This window comes from Brachyhypopomus gauderio, chromosome 5 (assembly GCF_052324685.1).
Source record: "Brachyhypopomus gauderio isolate BG-103 chromosome 5, BGAUD_0.2, whole genome shotgun sequence".
Taxonomy (NCBI): Eukaryota; Metazoa; Chordata; class Actinopteri; order Gymnotiformes; family Hypopomidae; genus Brachyhypopomus; species Brachyhypopomus gauderio.
Genome location: NC_135215.1, coordinates 2,841,332 through 2,860,661, shown reverse-complemented (window position 1 = coordinate 2,860,661; position 19,330 = coordinate 2,841,332). Strand labels below are relative to the sequence as shown.

Genomic DNA, 19,330 nt, shown 5'->3' with positions numbered 1-19,330 from the left:
GTGACTCACCATGACCTCGCCGGTCTGCTGCTCTCTCAGCACGAAGCTCAACATGTCGAGGTTGGGACCCGCCAGCAGACGCAGGAACAGAGGGTGCTCTCCTTCAGAGAGTTTACAGATATACACTACAGGACACACACACACACACACACACACAGTTTATTTGAAGAGGAATTACTCCCAAGATATTCACATAGTAATGCTGATAGTACCGGTTACACAGGTGACACATGCCTGACAAAGAAAACAAAACACAGTTACGAAACCCTGATAGGAAACTTGTTCAAACAATGATCATGGGGGGGGGGGGCGTCTCCAAAGGAAAAGCACAACCTCCAGCTTTAACTCCTGCCAATACAGTCTGCTGCCTTCAAACAAGCCTGCTTAACAAAGCACCGGCACAGTGGATTCAGTAAGCCAGGGATGGTGGTGTGCTAGGACCTGGTCCTGGTCCTGGTTCTGGTCCAACAGCAGCCTTCACCACTCATTAACCACACCGAACATTCAACCAATGACTTCACACCAAAGCAGCACTGCGCCTCTCCCAAACCTCCTGTAGAGGCAGGAGGGGCCCAGGGGCCCCTGCAGCACGGGGCCATTGCTACTTTTATAACTAGGCTGTGAGCACGTGTGTAAAACCAGGCCAGGCCCTCTGTGGTGGTAAAGAGGCTGAATGCACCAGCTGTCAACAGGCTGGCATGGATACCAACTGGGATTGGGTGGGTGTGTGTGTGTGTGTGTGTGTGCGCGAGTGAGTTTATGTTGTCACAGGATATTCTTGGCTCGGTAGGTAGAAATGATGTACAGCTGGAGCAGCAGAACTATCCAGAACCATAAGCAGCCAACACAGCAGCGAATACACAAATGCACACGTTTATTCGCTGGAGCGATCTTGCTGTGGCATAGCTGATGTACTGGACACGGACACACGGACACACGGACACACACACGCCTCACCATGGTCCTCTCGGCGGAAGCGTTTGTAGAGGGCGAACTTGGCCGGGTTGTCCGCCACGGTGAACTTGCGCAGCAGGGCCTCGATAACCTGTCGCACCGTGTTGGCGCTGCTGATGTGTAGAGTGTTGACGCAGCCTCGGGGCAAATAAAACGCCTCCTGGCCCTTCATCCCTCCTCCTCCTCCTCCTCCTCCCGTCACGGTGATGGGTCGCCGTAGCTCCAGCTGCACCTTGATGAAGCCCGTGTACAGGCCATCTGAGTTCTGATACACCAGAGAGAAAACCGGGGGGGGGGGGTCAGGTTCATGTTTAACGTCTCCATTATACCATAGCAGTTCCCGTCAACGCCGTCATGCAAACCGCAGTCTTTTCTCAAGCTACAAAGACTCCCGCTGTTGTGTCATCAAGGACAAACTACCGAGCCTGGCGCTGAGGTTTGTGCGTGTCTGAACAGAAAAACTATAATATACACTCCCCAGAGCTGTCTGCAAACTCAGGATGACGGGATGAACAAAACAACAGAACAGGGTTTTTGGGTCCAGATGGACCTCAGACTGGAGGCGATGAGATCTCTCTAAGCCCGCTGACCCAAATGTCAGTGGCGAGTGTAAAGTAGGTCAAAGGGGAGACGCCGAGGGCCCTCACAGTTATATGTCAGCAACCAAGAGCCGAAATACAATGGAGCAGTCACGACCACACTGAAACATAAGCATGGCACTGTAACACGGGCCTGGAGCTTAAAGGGCCAAAACAAGAGACCTAACTAAACTAGTAGTATCAACACACCCAGCCACACACACACACACACACAGCCACACACAGACACTTATAACACTTGTGCTAGTGATTTGAAATGCAATAAGAATCCCTACTGTTACTGAGACAAGTGGAAACTTATGACCGCCTCTGGCTTTAAATAAAAACACACACACACACACACACACACACACACACACACAGAGAGAGAGAGAGAGAGAGAGAGAGAGAGAGAGAGAGAGAGAGAGAGAACAAAGTCTGCATGAGATGTCTAGATACGGAAGAGAGGCAAGGGAGTGCCTTCAAATGAGGAACGTGTGATTATGCGAGCGATAATGTTTCTCCTGTACGTTTTCTGCAGCGTCGCCCTATACTCCGTTCACACAGCGGCCCATAGAAGAACATTCACAACGGCCCTCTGTGGCCCATTCATGTTGTGCACGGGGCCCGCCACCTGAGAGCAGGGCCACCCACCGACGTGGAAACGGGTTAAACCAGACAAAAGTCACGGCCACGCCACCACAGGGCCCTAGAGTCGTGGTCTGGGACAGACCGAGACACACCAGCACCGGCATGGGTGACCACAATGCTCACCTGGTCAGGTAGCAATGGGGGTGAAGGGGAACTTTAGCAGAGTTTCTACATACAAACACACACGACAGGGGAAGGACGTCGTGGCAGGGTGCTTAACAAAAGCACAGAAACAGACTCCCCAATCCTGTTTGATACGGCCTTGAATGTGCGCGTGTGGAGCGGAGGTCAGGAAACTTGATAACGCGATGCAGGCAGGTACAACAGGGCTTCGTATGGTGCACACAAAGGACGTCTTGAGGAAGTGGGCGTCACCGGGGAGGCAGGAAGGTGGCGGAGATGCCCTCACCAGTGTCATTTTGAGGTGGTCCCGCGTGGCGGCGTTGTACTGGTCGATCTTCTGCCTGGTGTCCTCCAAGCTGAGGTGAGGGCGAAGCTCTTTTTCCTTCTCCACATTCTGAAGCACAGAGATAGAGAGAGAGAGAGAGAGAGAGAGAGAGAGATAGAGAGAGAGAGAGAGTGTCAGCGTGGAGAACATGAATAACAAACAGATGGAGGGTGAGGTCATCCCAAACCACTCTGGTCACCTGCTTCACTCGCACACAGGTGAAAGCTCCTGAATGCTTTCAGGTGCGTACAGTACGTGTGACGGTGTGACGGACGGGCACACGGCTCACCTCTCACCTGATGGCCATCAAGATTCACAGGACAGACAAACGTCCCTCATGCTATCGTCCGGCGTGCCACAGGTGTTTAAAATACCGCACATTCCATAACTATTGTCTAAATTAACTCCAAGCTCACATGGTTTGGTCGTCGTAGGACGCATTGTAAAACAGGCCACGTTCAGACGTTCAGACGTTGGGCTGAATTATTAGAAACACGGAACCAAAGCACGCTTGGCCCGTCGACGTTCTCTTCTGCGGCCCGGAGCGCACCCTGGTCTTACATGGTCATGAGGCGATGGGCTGAAGTAGGGCTGCTATTGGCATGAGAGGAGGAGAACACAGCTGGGAGGGCCAGAGCGGGGAGCAGGAGAAGCGAGGAGCCCCTTATAAGGCAAGGCTGCGCCAGGCTGAGGGCAGGAGAACAGCTGGCCCGCTCCTACACGGGGGGGTTCTGTTTCTGATACGACGTAATCCCCTCCTCCTGTGAGGGAATGAAAGTCCCGCAGGGCATGATGGGATCGGCAAGAACAGGTGGCTTTGGGGATTTTAAATTCATATGGTCAAAATGTGTTACTGAAACAGTTTAAATAAATGAACGGCACACTCGTGCTCCAAGCCCGTGTCTCAAACTTAAAGCCCTGACGCGTCATAAGCTGCAACCTTGTCAGAACCTGAAACTCGGGCCGACTTCACCTGCTGACTGGGTAATTCACAGGTGGCACAGCCAGGTGCTACGGTCAGGTGATATTCCGGTGCACCACTACGGTGTTACAGCAAGTGATTTTCTGAACATTATTGACTGCAGAGCCAACAGCGAGAGAAGCAATCTGTAGATCTAAAGATCAAAACCCCCTACATGGCATGTTCACAGGCCTCACACGAGTTGTCAGGACAGTTGTATACCTGTTTATGTACCCGACAGGGAAGGCTAATTCTGTGAACTGCTACTTGCAAAAGGCTAGGCTAATAGATCAGCTTTGCACCCGTGCACAAGCCTCTCAGCTTTAATGCATTATACCACCCACTTTAGCACAGTGTTCAAAACAAAGGAGGTTAAGAAAGCCCATTTGAACCGCAGGCTTTCTTAATGAAGGTCTAGCAGCTCTGCCAGCCAATTAAATGCACCGCAGAGGTCTGAGCTGCAAGCAAAGAGCCCAATAAAGCCATTAAGCAGATTTAACAAAATGTCAGAGACATCATGGGGGCGGAACCAGAGCCCTACTGTACGAGGACTGCGGGCTGCACCATTAGTGCGAGCTTAATTTGATTTGTGACACAGAGGGCACCATTATTTTGATCTGGTGGGCTTTGTGACGTGTGCAGCGCTCAGCTGTGTGGAGCCTGCTCATTACTTGGGCTGCTGTGAAAGGCTGGACGTGTAAACTGTACGGAGACCTGCCGTCGCCGTCTACGACCAACACGTTCCAATTCATTTCCAAACCGTCGAGGCTGCGCAAAAATGCGTGTCCAATCCAACAAAGAGTAACGCGATCACGAGGCGGCAGGTCGCCGAATGTTCCTGCGGCACACGTGATCTCGATCTCGCAAGTGGAGTCGATTATTAGCTAATTGTACGTCTCGTAGCGGCTCTCGGGAGATCTTTCGCCCGTGCGATCGGGACAAAGGCACGATAACCACGCAGCTAATGAGGTAATGGCACGGAAAAATCTTTGCCGCCTCCCACACACACAACGTCCCGTGTCCTGCACCTCCCCCACGCCATGAACCAGCACAACCTGAGGAGCCTGAAATGGCAATCAAGGTCCAGCCATCCACTCCAGTCCGCCTTATTTACACCCAACAAAGGCCCATTTCTCAGAGGATGGCCACATTAGGTGCGGCCTGATGCCAGCCAGAGTCAGAAAAGAGGCTGTACGGTATCCTTGATTGGCGAGGAAGGTCCAAAACTAACGCGCTGATGGACGGACTTCTCGTGATGAATTAGGTGCTTATTTCGACATGGAAGCATAAGTCACACTGTGCAATAAGATCTGAACCATGCAGTGAGACAGGTTGGTTGAACCTTCCATCTGACTACAACTACCGGAGTGATAAGGCACTTGATGCCATCTGCCCAAACAGGGCTCAGTATGTGTGTCAGCAAAACAGAGAAGCCAGACGCAGACAAAACAGTCCGAATATAACCTACTTTTGTCTTTTCAGGGTTGGGGGAGGGTGGTTAGACTTTTGTAGGGGATTTTGGGAAGAGCTGCTCCCACTTCCAAGAGGATAAGCAGGATACTGTATGGGCCCGTCAAAGGAACCTGGCGTGAACGGTGACCTTTGACACAGCAGGAGTGGCCGTCTCCTCACACGCCTTCCTCTCCCGCTAGCTCAGGAAGTCCCCGGCTGCCGCACCTTTCCTCCCAAGCACATTCCTCAAGTAATTACGTTTCTCCGCAAACGGCCCCTGGGCTCCTAGAGCACACTCCGAGAGAGCCTTCGGCCGTCTCCGCTGGCCGCAGGGTACCTTGGCAGCAAAAGCGATGCCAGGTTGGAGTCGAGAAGGGCCACTCGTCACCGCCCGCCGGGGCGACTTCCTGCTCGGCTGGGGACAGAGGACCGGTGAACGGTCTGAGCTGGTTCCCATGGTGCTTGGCTGTTCAGTGAGTGAGCCAGTGTTTATATGGAGGAAGAAACTGTGACGAGCATGAGAGAAAAGAGGAAGGGAAACCACTGTGGAAGACAGCGAAACATCTAGAAGTCTTGCTGAAATATGGAGGGGGATTGTAGGAGGGGAAAACATAGATCTGACATCTACTGGCCTGGGCATGCAGAGTATAAGAACATGACATATACTGCAGACAAACATAGCATTTGAGCAAGTTCCTGTTGTGAAACCCAGTTGTTCATCGCTTTTGCAAAGTAGAACAATCAAAGATCGCGGGCATGTCAGTGCCTTCAAGGCATGAGCACCAAGAATAACGAACTAAATGAACTACTGAATGAATGTAGACCTGCATGTGTTATACTTACTAATATATTTATTAGCAAGGGTCGCTGCACAATCCATAAAACAAAACTTAAGAATGTCCATTCATCACAGCAGCCGGCCAGGTGACTGGAAACTCCCTAATCAGTTCCCGTTAGCGTTCCTTTGTAGAATTTAGTAGGTCTGCTTTTGGTCGTATGGTCATCAATTAATCACAATGTGATTTGGTAAACCACAATGTTGACATCAAAAATGACCCTGTAAGAAATACCTAAAAATACCTAAAAAAATGCCCATTTGGTCTTGTTGTTTCAGGTTCCACTGATGGCACTGCACCGCAATCGTGTGTAAGCTCCTCTATGGCATGCCTGATCAGGTTTCTAATGCAGGGTGTGATACAATACTATTTCAAATGGGGAAACTCCTCCTGAGTCACCCCAGAGGCACCAGACGGCGACACTGGCCCGTGTGTTCTGAGGAGAGCAAAGGTGCACGAGCTCGTCAGCATGAAAGAACCCAAAGGACATTCAGGACTTCCTCGCAACAAAAGGTTTTATGACTGCACTTATAAGAAATGTGAACCTACCAAGCAACTAGGCATTTCCCTTGAACATGTGCCCTTTGCTATGGTGAGATTATCAGGAAACTTCAGATTCAGATTAAAGTGGTCAGACCTGTTTATCAACTGTCCGTGACACAAGAGACTCAACAGTGTGGAGACACGTGACCAATAAGGAAAAAAAAATGGGCCTGACATCAAAAAGAAGTATGAAAAATATCAGGGCCACAGCTGAGCCATTTGAAAAGAGGGTGTGCGGTAGACTTAATCCGCCAGTATGCCACTCCGTATAGAAGCGCCATCATCTGTCTGAAGGGGAGGTTTATCTAGACCATTCTGCAGTCTCCAGTGGCTCACAGAGAGCCAGTGAAACCCAAACTCACTAGGACATCATAAACCGACACCACACTATCTGGGACAGATCCGAAATATCTAGAGGGCGCAGTATACTGAAAAATGAACACCTTCCACCCTTAATGTTTCGAGGGGATTTAACACTGCTGGATGGATCTAGAGGTGTAGACAACCAAAAGTCTTTTAATGTCACAAACCGAAATGTCTTTTGAATCCTTTCAAAAACCTTTGAATTGTGTAATTCTGGGGGATGTTTTAGGGCTTTTGAGAGCTTTTTCAGTCAGGCTGTTTTCCACACAAAGAGCCATAAAGGTGTGAAGGCTACGTTCTCACAGAGTGTGTGGAGTTACACCCAGGCTACAAATACCCACTGTGAACAGGGGTCCCTCTGTTGAGCATGTCTCTTGTTGGAGCTGAGGGGAAAATGGTATAATGTAAAACCATCCAGAGACTAAGCTAGTTGTTGTAATTAAGCCTCACTGCTACTTCTGAAGAAATTTCATTGAAAAAAATGGCATTTAGCAACTTATTAGGCTGTGCACTATAGGGATAAAATAGGGTTCAACCTAAGCAACAATGTCAACAAACAGGTAGCCTACGGTCACAAAATGTCTGTTGTTTGTTTTTTTTAAACAACAAACCGTTTTCCGTCCTTGAATTACAATGCTGATTAAAAGGAAAGCATGTGGATTCTGTGAGCAAAAGTTAAACATTATGCGAAAAAGTTTTTCATGAAGAGCTGACCCTGGGCCAGAGGTGAACAATGGCGGCTGTCTCTAGCCTAAGTGCTGCAGGACTAACCGCCTGTGCCTTTATCATTAACAGGATACTCCCTGGGCACCATCAATCATGAACATGTTTAACCCAGAGCAAAGCCTTGTAGCTCTCTACTTACTTTACAGTCTTGAAAACAAACCAAATAAGCCCTAAAAACACAGATAGCCCACTCAAATGCTTGTAAGATTGAACTAAAATAATGGCAGTAAACATGAGGCTTTCTGCGATACATAATAGCCTATCTGAGTGAAATATATCAGAGGCGATATGACAAATGAGAGAGACCTTTGTTCGGCCGGATATCTGAGCCTCTAATTTACTCACGTCTACTGCAATACTGAGCTATGAGGTCACTCGCTCAGGGAAGTGACGGCTAGGGAAAAGATTTCAAAGCACAGGACTGAATGACACCACCAGAGATGAGGAGACGCACGCCAGGTGCTGCATTCACTGTGTTCGCTACACCGCAGCCACAGCAAAGATCCGGTTACAAGGACACGTTTACCAAACCGTCCTCTGTTCTGGTTTGCCCATCTGCGCACACGTCTGTGGGAGTACATTTTCAATGTGAACAAATTAATGCAGACGAAGAGGGACGCTTGAACATTACTACTAAATAGTCGTGTTTGCGTGTGGAGAAGCTACGCTTTTATTTGCGGTTCCAGTCCTCGACATCGTCAGCAGAACCAGGGCCTCTGTCAGGTCAGAGGCCGGACTAAGCTCTCTCCCGTCACCATTTGTATGCAATTCAGAGAGCCAAGCTTGTTTTGATCAGTCAAGATCAAGGAAGTGACGAGACCCAACAAAGACTGAAGCCGAAGCTGGTTGACACCACACCTCCATGTGTTCATATGGCCGCGGCTGTTGAACCGGGTCTCGTGTCCGAGAGGTCGCACAATGCATAAGTATAAGAAACCGTACTGCTCCCATTGAAAACGCGCCACAGAACTGAATTTAAAAACGCCTTTGCACTAGTGTACACTTGGCCTTCACTTCAAAAGCACACAGAGACCGTAGCTGCAGATAGCAGGCGGGGCCGAGGCTTTGCGCAACCCTTATCTAATTTAGCTTGTGCCTTGGAAGAATCCCGCACAAAACGAAACATCAGCCGGTCTCGCTTCTACGGTCATCTTCTCTTACCTCCCCCCACCGACTTCAAAGGTCTGCTAAGCCACGGTCTGCAGCCTGTGCACTGGGGCCTACTGCCTTTACTCGATGGCTGTAATTACAGCTCTCCTTCCAAAAACTGCCTCCAGATGCTGCATGGCACTCCGCGGCTCAACACGTCCCCAGCACAGCTCCACCAGAGCGGAGGTGGTCTGCCTAAAGAGACAGCCTCAGCCTGGGGTCAACCGTAGCCGCTTGACCACATTTCAGGGTCCCAGTGGTTGATTTACAGCATCACGGCATCGTCAGGTAACCCAGGTGTGGTTTCACTCCATCTGCAGGAGACTAGGACACACTGTTGGTGAACATCGCAAAAACTGCCTATTTTAGACATAACCATGCTAAAGCACTAAAATAAAACCTTAAATCTTACATATTCATCTGCAATCTCACACTATATTCCTTAACAGACCAATGCCCATGACAAATTACCACAGATACGACAGATACGGTATTTTCGTAAAGTGTTCCCATCAAAGTCTACTCGCAGATGTAACTGCACACACGTGTGCACACCTGGCCCATCACCGCACCTCTAATCTGCTCCATGACGCACGAGGGCCGTGTTGCTGGCTAATCACTTTAACTCGCCACCTTCTCTTGACCTGCGATGAAATCCCAGATGAACACAAACACCAAGGCTAACCTCGCAGATGATGCAATCTAATTTTCCTAAGAACAGGCGGTTCTTTTAAGTGACATTCCTGCTGCAAAACCCCCATTTGTTCAGTTCGTAAAACTAAATCAGCCGAGACTTTTCGGGGAGATGCTCTGAAGTTTCCATTGATTTATTGACAGTTCAGCTTGGAGCGCAAGTTTTCTGAACTGTGTGAGGTTATAGCAAAACAGCCAATCACCCGAGAGAGACACAGGGGGAATCCATTCTATTCCATTAAAATAAAGAAAGAATAACATTGCACAACAAAACAAATAGAGAGAAGTGGGTCTGTATGACATCAGCACACTGAGCTTTGGGATTGGACCATCTCTGGGTTCCACCCAGTGACCATTGTAAATGTAAACGCAAGAGCACGTTGAGGACTTTGCTTTCCCTCGAGCAACTCGCTGCTCCCTCCGCCCCGGGCATTTTAAACCGGCGACATAGGGCAGCATTAAAAGTGAAGAACAGACACGTCAAATGTCTTTTTTAAAAACAAGTTCAGCCTTAGTACTGGAGCTTACAGCACCAAGAAGCCAAATGACAAACTAGAGAATCCTGCTTGGAGTCTGCTTGTAAATTTCACAAGGGTTTGCCAGATTTCTTTTCAAGTCACATATCTTTATAGCCTGAAGCTTTAACCAGTTCAACTTTTAGTTTGGTGGGTTGGGGGTACAAATCTCCTTAAATGTACCAATTTAATCCTTAAATGTTTTTTTTTTCCCCTCAGACAGACAAAAGCTTAGTCCTATATTGAAGTTTATCAATCGATTTGACTCAATCAGAAGCTACTGTTTCTGATACGGACATATATTCCCTGTGGCTTATTGTGAACAGCAGCACCAAAATCATTTAGGTATAGTTTTGGGGCACTGCAGTCACCGGTCTACAACAGCACATTAGGTCTTGGCTTCTACACTTGGGCTACACATTAAAAAAAGACCACTGGAGTACAGTGTACAGGATAAACCTGGAGAACGTTCCGGATCTCCTACACAATGGAGCAGAAACCCTTAAGAGGGGAGGGCTCTCAAAGATAGGGCTGCACAACACATCATTTCTTAATCGCTAGCAACACCACTGGCCTGTGAGACGCTGGAATCACAGACGAGTGTTTAAGTGACTCTCCATCAAACCAGTTTTGCTTTGTTGTGAACACCAGCAGATATGCAACATTCTGGATAACTTGATCATTTCGCACGATCTAACGAACGTGAATGCTTTTGGTCAGAGTCACGTAGCTCACTCTTACAGAACAATATAGTAAGTATCTTATCGGGGAAGACTACGAGAGGCCGGGGACAAAGGTGTACGGTCTGCCCATTACTGCATGTGAAAGGTAAACAGCTTAGATACGCTTCAGCTGCCACACCTCATGAAAGCTGAAGGACGATGATGTCATGCGTAAAGCAGCCTGTAACGGTGAGTGGCATGTGAGCTCTTGTACACAATCCCAAATAAAACAATGAATTTCCAAAGCGCATGTGAGCGACGTCTCCAAACAGGAGAATACACACACTCTAGCAAAGCAGCATTCGCATAAAAGGATCGAGTTAGATTGAAGCTGATAAGAACAACGCTGCTGTTACTCTGGGTGCCAACTGTTAGGACTGGACAACTGCGTTAAAACCGGTCAACTCTGCACCTGGGCCCTCAGGGTTACTGATTTCATTTTTCCTCACTCAGGGTCTGAGGGGCCAGCCTGCAGTGTTGAGATAAGGGTCTTGTTTCTCCCAGGCTGTCGGGCGTCGTCCCTGACTGCCCGGCTAAAGCAACACTCCATGAAAGTCCAGGAAATGCGTGTTCTTGCCATAGTGTGCGGAACACGACCGACGCACTCACAAGGGCCGAAGTGCTGGGTGTTCTCTGGGTCACAGGAAGCTGTCTGTGCTGACACTGCATCACGGGCCCTCCAGAACCGTTAATGGAAAGCGGCTGCAGCTGTTGACTTCCCGACACAAAAGAATCCAGTCTTGGCTTCTGTTCAGCTACCCCCGCTAGAACCACAATATATCACACGGAGCACAACAGGACAGCTTTCCACTGTATGGTTAAAACAGGCAGTGGGGTCTTGTAGTGAGACAGAGGCAGTGGTGTGGGTCTGCAGACACTTCATCTCACTGCCGTCAGGAGTAACATTATGCTCTGGAGCCGTTACACAGGCCCATGGCTTTTGCAGCTTCTGTTAAAATCAATACAACTGCAACGACTGGACAGGTCAAGTCCAGGGCTCTACCTCTGTGTCTCAAAGATGGACAGCAGATAGTCAAAAAACTTCCACAAAAAGCTCAGAGAAGTGAAACTAAATGACACACTGCTTGTTAATAAGGTGGGGGAACCTTTAACGCCTGTGCAACTAGGGTGAGTAGTGATGAAATCATTACAGTAAAGCAAGAGGAAGTGATCTGTGGTAACCATGCTGATGATGATGATGGAGCTTCGTCAACCATCCTTCCACAGGTTTGACATTAAAAGACAGACCAGACACAGCAACCCATACGCAGTCAGGCATTAAAGGACATGGCCGAACCTTCGTAGAAGAGGCTGGAAATATAGCTCCGCCTACTTCAGGGGTTGTCCATGCGAACTACACTCTCTGACATTTCTCACACAATCTGAGTGCTTATCAGTGTGGGGGTGAGACCGAGTGGCTGTTGGGCTGCAGAGTTCTCAGAGCTCCCCTTTCAGACACACACGAGTGTGGAAAAAAGCTGTGCGAAGGGCATATTCAAATTACAGTAGGACAGGCACTCCACAGAGTCTCAGCAGACATGGGCACGGCATCAAGCCATGTGATGAATGCAGTGCAGTTGATCTTCGAGAGGGGAATGCTCAAGTCAGCCAGTTACAATACGAGAGGGGTGGGGGGCTTGAACCACACATATCCTTCACATGCTGGAATAAACCAGCACCAAGGAAAATAGCATAATGAGCATTAACAATACCAAGGGGATTCGTCTTCATGAGCACATGTTCAATTCAACAGGGGCATCTGCAAAATGTATAAATGCTGGACACTTTTGAGTCACAAAATAACAAGCATCTCTTATTATTACAACCTCTTTGTACATGCTGCTGTAACCATCAACTGAAATCTAGGCTAGATGATGCTGGCTGCATACAATAATGTAATTGAATTATCTTCACTCCCATGCCAAGATTCAAGACAGCTGGATGTATCTGGTGAAAGGTTAGAGGTAACTTGGTTAGCTTAGTTAATCTAACCAGGTTACCCGTCCATGGTGAAACCACTCAGCAAGTGAATCAATATTACTAACAGCTCCCTAATGTAAATATGGCACATGGCCCAAAGTCAGTGTTAAAAAAAACAGTAAAACTGTAACTGTGAAGCTAAATGATACGTAAATAAAGTTCTACTTTAGATAAACGTCTAATCAGACCTTGTGATCTGCGAGTTTCGCCGAGGGCCTCTTGAAGAAGGAGGTTCTGGCCGTGAAAAAGTAGTCCTCGGAGTCTTCCTCCAGACTGCTGTATCCACTACTCATGGTGCTGCTCCACGTCATTTGAGAGCAAAACTCCCGTTTTCAAACCCCGACACATTAACGGCGAAAGGAGACGTCCTTCGACCCGAACAACGTTCGTCCACGGGACGTTATACCGTATTAAAGACACACAGACCAAGCGGTGGTTCACGTAAGGCGGTAAAACTTTCTAAAAAACGACGTTACCGACCGGTCCATTTGAGAGAGTTTTCGGAACTTTTGTCAGTTGGCTCGCGGGGCTGAAGGGAGCAGCGCGTGCAGTAGAACACGCCCACAGCCACGCCCACCGCCGTTTCCTAATGATCTCATCCTCCTCTAGGTGCTGCTTCCTGGTTGAACTTTTTTTTTTTTTTTTTTAACGTATCAAACAACAATTCTCAAAGATAACATACGATATCCAAAACATTATATATCTACAGATAAACATATCACCCTTAGTGATATACATTTTCTATAACATGTACCTTGATATATTAATTAGTACAATAATTATCCCTTATGGTCACATAAATTGTTACAATACACATTAGATAAAGGATCATAACAGATACTTCAAAAAGAACAACAACATGTCTACAATAAGTTGCATGACATAACTTAGAGACCAAAAAATAACAACAAAGAAATAACAAAAAAAAGAGAATAAAAGAGGGAATTTTGTATAAATAACAAACTGAGTGGGTTAAATTAAGCAAGAGAGGTGACGAGAGTTTTTTTGCTTGAGGTTTATCGATTTTGACCAAGGAAAGTTCTTCCTGGTTGAACTTTCCTCACACGAGAACGTTTCATCGTCCTTCACACCTTTTCTTAAGAATGCACTATTTTTCGCTTCGTCTGCCGTTTAGCTTTAGTTACTTTTCGCAAAGCACGAAGTGCGTCTTGTGTAGTGACCGTATTAAACGCGTTGATTTATAATTTCCCCCTAGTTGATGCACCGGTTACCATTGGAAGTTTTGTAAATGTAATTTATTGCGAAAGGCGCAGAGCCATTTTAAAATGCACGAATAGACACAACTTGACAACTGAGTCCTACGCGTGCGTGCGTGCGTGCGTTCTAGCGCGCATGCTCCATACGCACGCGCGTATAAACGTTATAACACGAGTTGACCGGTAATATAATCTACGTTTTCGAAGAAGCCAAACATATAAACCACTATCGAATATTGTGACATGCCTACACAAGGATGTGCAGACAAGAAGACAATAATGAGACTTTGGCATGTCCGACCGGTCTTACAGGTTTGCCCAAATCCAGGTCCAGAACACCAGGGTGAAGCTGGTCCCGAGGCCACTGTCATACACAAACCATTGTCCCCTCAGCATCTGGAAAATTACACAGCTTGTTTACATTGGTGGCTTTTTGGATGCCTAATGATCTGTTCTTTAATCTCCATAACTAAACCACTCGTTTGGGGGGTTAGCCACTCTTGGCCCACTTTATAATCATCTCAAAACTATATTGGGAATGTCTTTTTCTAGGGGAAAGTTAAAATAATTGTGACTTGGTTCACAGGATTTCATAGGAAGTCATTAATAAAAAAATTTGTGCTTTTAGATCAAAGCATGGTTGTTTATACATTTACATATAAAAAGTCAAATACACATAGAAAATAAATTTTTGAGCCTATACAACCTCTCAGATGGTGTTCATTCTTGCCAGAAATAAATGTTAGCTTGTATAATAACTCACAAGATGCACTAGCTGTAGTGCACAGACAGGTTTGAGATTTTAGCAGCCTGGAGCCTTTGCCCTGCGCTTAGTTCAGTCTTCCTATTTTAATTTCTTTTGTTGTTGTTGTTGTTGAGGTTTGTTGTTGTTTGTGTTTATAGTTTTTTCATATGTGTGACAGTATAATAGCCCACCCACTGAAAGCATGTTCAATGTAGCCAAAGCTTTAGGGTCAAATTAAGGCAACATCTGCTTTGGAGAGAAAGCGATTCATTTCCCACAAACAGCAGCTTTCAAGAGGTTTGTGGAAGCAAAAAGAAGCACTAAAAATAACCCAGCAGTGAAGGGAACAGCCAGTCCATGCAAACCATACTAAAGACTGGCCACCCAGTGATCCCGCTGCACACGGGGAGATCATTCACTTTCATCGTTATGAAATACTTTTACACCAATCTAATTAGCATACATTAGATAATATATTCACACTATATCAAACACACTTATTTTATATCAAAATAAGACCCAAATACACCACATTATACTAAAATAAAGTAAACAAAACATTCTAAATTAATCTAGAATAGTTTAAGTAAGATAAGCTTAAAACTGAATGCAAAATTAAAACTTAAATACTACAGTGAGAGGGATTTTCATCCCTAACTCATCCCTTACTCAACCCTCTACAGACTTTTAAATACGTTTGTAAGGCCTTCAAGGGGGTTTAAGTGTGTGTGTGTGTGTGTGTGTGTGTGTGTGTGTGTGTGTGTGTGTGTGTGTGTGTGTGTGTGTGTGTGTGCGTGTGTGTGTGTGTGTGTGTGTGTGTGTGTGTGTGTGTGTGCGTGTGTGTGTGTGTGTGTGTGTGTGTGAAATAGTTGTTGACTTGTTGTCCTTGTTCTTTAAATTTTATGTTTATCTGTCTATGGTTACTTACACTTCTAGGTATCGGTTTTAATTCCTGTTTAAGTTTGAGCCTATGTTTTTGCGTGTGTGTTTGTGTGTGTGCATCCACACGTATGCGGGGTGACCTGTAGACACTAGGCTTCCTGGCTGGGAGTGAGTGGCCTTCAGTACACATTACTCTGCTAAGGAAGTATACTGGCTAAAATGTCAGCTTTTACAGGACAGTGATTCAGAAAGCCAAATCAATGTCCTCAGTCCAGCCCCACAGAGCAAAGTGAGTGGCCAGCCAGCGCACATATATCAGCCCACACGCTCAGATGACAGAACTCCGTGCTTCATCCAGCATCTCTCCACAGGCCGAGTTCTGGAATTCCAGGCTGGAATTCTGCACTGCTGAGAGAGTGAGCTCAACCTCGATGATCAGTGTTAGACACAATAATGTTCTTTTTCTTCATTTCTGACCCCTAACCCCTTTTTGACAGACTTACATCAAGACACAATCACTCCAAAGTGTCCAAACTCAAGACATTGCTGCTTAAATACACGGGCTACTGCGTGTTCTTGTCTCACTGACACCAAATATATTGCATACAGGTTCCAGTACAATAGAAAATAACGCACATCTGTCTCCTGAAAGTGATCCAGTGTTAGTAATATCCATGTTCTGCCCATTTCCTTCAGGCACTGGGATCCAGTGTACCTGGAATCTCTCACCCGCTATAAGGTAGCCAAATGTGGAACAAGAATATAATGCCTCATAGGTACAATAATTCCTGAATAACAGAAAGGGTAACAGCTCCTGATCCAAGTTCTCAGGAATGTTTCATATCACTATGCCAAATTCCATGTGAACTCTAACCACATTGAAATAAATTTCAAGAGCAGAGGTTCGCAAACCAAGGGTCATCTGAAATTATAAATGATGAATTGTTTTCATGAGCTAATATTTTGAATATTGCTGCAACTATGTGACAGCTTGTGTGCTATTATTTTGAAATGTCATTGAGAGTTACATTTAAAAAGCCAAGTGTATGTGTGCATGTAGGTGCTACTAACAGTTGTCTGATTTGAATGGTACTCTTGCACAGTAATTTAACAATAATGGACAAACTACTAATTCTACAGTATTTAATTAAATAGTATTAAATATGGATTTACCAACGTGTTAGGAATTACAAGGAGAAACCAAGATGCCTTGTGTGTTATGGCGAGAACATTTTACAAATACGAGGTGACCCTTCCCACTAGACTGGTCAGTCGGTTCAAAGTATATCCATTTGCTTGTTGTCATTCATGTTACATATTATGGGCATTTGATCCCAGTATTAGAGTCAGGTGCTCTATTTGCATGGTTAGTAACATACAAGTAATGGTTAATGTATAACATAAGCCATATTTACTCAGTGTTGTAAGATAAAGATACTACCTATAACCCAATCTTTTGAAAGCCTGACCTTCCAGTTGAAATCATCTGGTGCTGACAAAAATTGTAATTTTATAATTTTTTTGTGAAATTCTTTCAGAGGTAACGGGGTTCAGACCATATCTAATTCTTTCTGAAAGATGCATTCACAAAATTATTGTTCAAAGGAAGCAGCGGCAGACAGTGACCTACGTGACCCCTGTTAAGGTTTCCCCAAACATAAAGAAAAGCACACACACAGTAAACTCAGTGTGCACTGCCTTGGGAGGCTCCCGAGATGGAAATCACAGGTCCTGAAGCCAAACCCCACAGACTCAGACAGTCCTTGAAGACTAAATATAAGGTAACCAAAACCACAGCTAGCTGTTAACACAAAGGACAGCGCACGAGCAAATGGAGTTCAGGACACGTCCCATCTTGTCTTGTGGTGGATAGAGGATCAGAGGGCCTTTATGACCATAGAAGCGACCTGTCTGCCAGGCTACAGTCTGTTATCAGCAGCAACACAGGACAGGTTTAAAAGCCTGTGTAATGTTCTGAAGGCCAAACATGAACGGAAAGATTTCCTGCCAAACGTACTTTTTTTATGGAGGCCACTGTAAACACTGGCGCTTGTTTAAACACCGCAGATTAAACAGTGTTGATTTGATCTAACTCTGCAGGAAATGGAGGCGGAAGGTCATAGAGGTCTGTTATTACAAATTTCAATTCATGTCGCATGTTCTTAAGCTTTTTACAATAACCACCATTATGCTGAAATAATATATTAATTAAATTGATCTATACTTGTCCCTAAGATGCTATTGAATGCTGTCAACATTAGTCCTAGCTTTTATTTTGAAGTGCTATATGACAGGTTTCACATACACCATGCAAAACCAACCCAACAAACGGCCTTGTTTTTTAAATAAATTTTAAATACTGCGGATAAGTAAGCTGAATTCCTGAAGAATTACAGTACTGGTTGTTCCCTCTGGTCTATGTTTAATTGGTGATTGAATCTACCTTCCTTAAGCATTAAGGTGAAGAGGTGTAACATAGGTAAATTCCACTTAGCAGTTCTTAGGAAACAGCCCTTATTACAGCTACAGATTTGTGGTTTACAAGTACGTTCCAAGCCAAACGTATTGCAGGAGACCAGCTGGGGTTCCCTGTCCTGGGCTTGAAGCAGGTGTATGTGGTGAAGGCTGCTAGCAATTACCAGTGGTCCTTCACACCCAGTGTAGCCGAGTTCAGATTTACACGATGACCATATTACTACTGTTTGATCCAGAAATGGGCTACAGATGCCACCAGACAAGCGCCTGCCAGTCACCTTCTGAGTTTTTCACTATGGGAAAAAGTCCCTTACCTTCTCTGTTTGTTCGACCAGCTCTTTGTCAGGACCCCGGGGCTTCCTGAGAAGACCTAGAGGCCCCGGGGCCCTCACTATTGTGTGCTCCTTCTCTTGCTGTGTTGTAAAATCAATTATTGCACTTAGCACAGGCTGAATGGTTGACTGACTCCTGTCTAAACCTGACAACAGAGAAGACCATTAGGAGACCGTGGCTGGTGTAGCTCGGATACTGCATGGACTCGTGAGGTCAAGGGACGACACTGTGCACGTAGGTGTTTTCAGGATTCCCATGGCAACAGCAGCGACGGTTAAAAGTCAGTAATGCTAGCATCTCCTTTTGAGGAGTTGCAACTTTGCGCCACTATTTAACTTTCCCACCGAAGGAAGCAGGGAACATACGAGATCAGATAGGCCCTTGAAAATGTAAATACGGAAGTGTTAAGCACGGCAGTGGTGTTACATTTTACTAGGCCATGCAAGAATGTCATATTAAACACTGGAGGTGTGAGAACCAACCCTATATCTACTACCTATATATATCGTATATTGGCTACATTATCAAGGCTAACCAGATTTCAGAATGACTACAAAGTGAACCTTAAGCAAAGGACAATGAGATCCACTGAAAACATGTCATCGCATGAATGCCAAGAATGTATAAATGTTTTCTTAACCCATTATTACAGCGAGCTAGATTCATGTAAGCTTTATATACATTTCCTTGTATATTTCCTCTACCAACCCATAAATCACGTACATTTAGCATTTAAGGCCTTCGTTTATTTTGCATGGACACAGTTGTCTGCCTTTGCTTCTTACAACTCTGAAGACCTGACAGCTCTACTGTTGGAAACTTTAAACTTCAAAGTCTGATTCTTAAACCTGCTTCACTTCAAACTGTAATCTTATTTTGGTACATTAGATCATTTTGATTTTTATTTGGCAGTTTATTACAGTATCATATTTTATGTGATTGTTGATGAAGTAAAACTTTGGCAAAGGCTGATAAAAGGAACACTAATTTAAATGGAGACACACACAGTTGCAAAATATGAAAGTCTGTGTGTGTGCATGTGTGAGTCCTGCTTGTTTGGGAGTCATGTATCTGTGTGGTTGTTGTGGTTGCATTCATATGGTGTCG

At 45.8% G+C, this 19,330-nt stretch overlaps 1 protein-coding gene across 4 annotated transcripts in view; it reads right to left on the bottom strand.

Annotated features, from left to right (window-relative positions):
* rassf3 (Ras association domain family member 3) overlaps nt 1–19,330 on the bottom strand; it is a 30,966-nt gene that overhangs the window by 1,161 nt on the left and 10,475 nt on the right. For 3 of the 4 annotated variants that reach the window (XM_077004884.1, XM_077004886.1, XM_077004885.1), the window contains exons 3-5: nt 2,593–2,700; nt 958–1,219; nt 10–125 (exon numbers count right to left, since the gene is read on the bottom strand). In XM_077004884.1, coding sequence (XP_076860999.1) covers nt 10–125; nt 958–1,219; nt 2,593–2,700 — 486 coding nt within the window. Of the gene's footprint in view, nt 1–9; nt 126–957; nt 1,220–2,592; nt 2,701–12,759; nt 13,139–19,330 lie in introns of those variants that run through there. The other variant, XM_077004887.1, reaches the window with a different exon arrangement.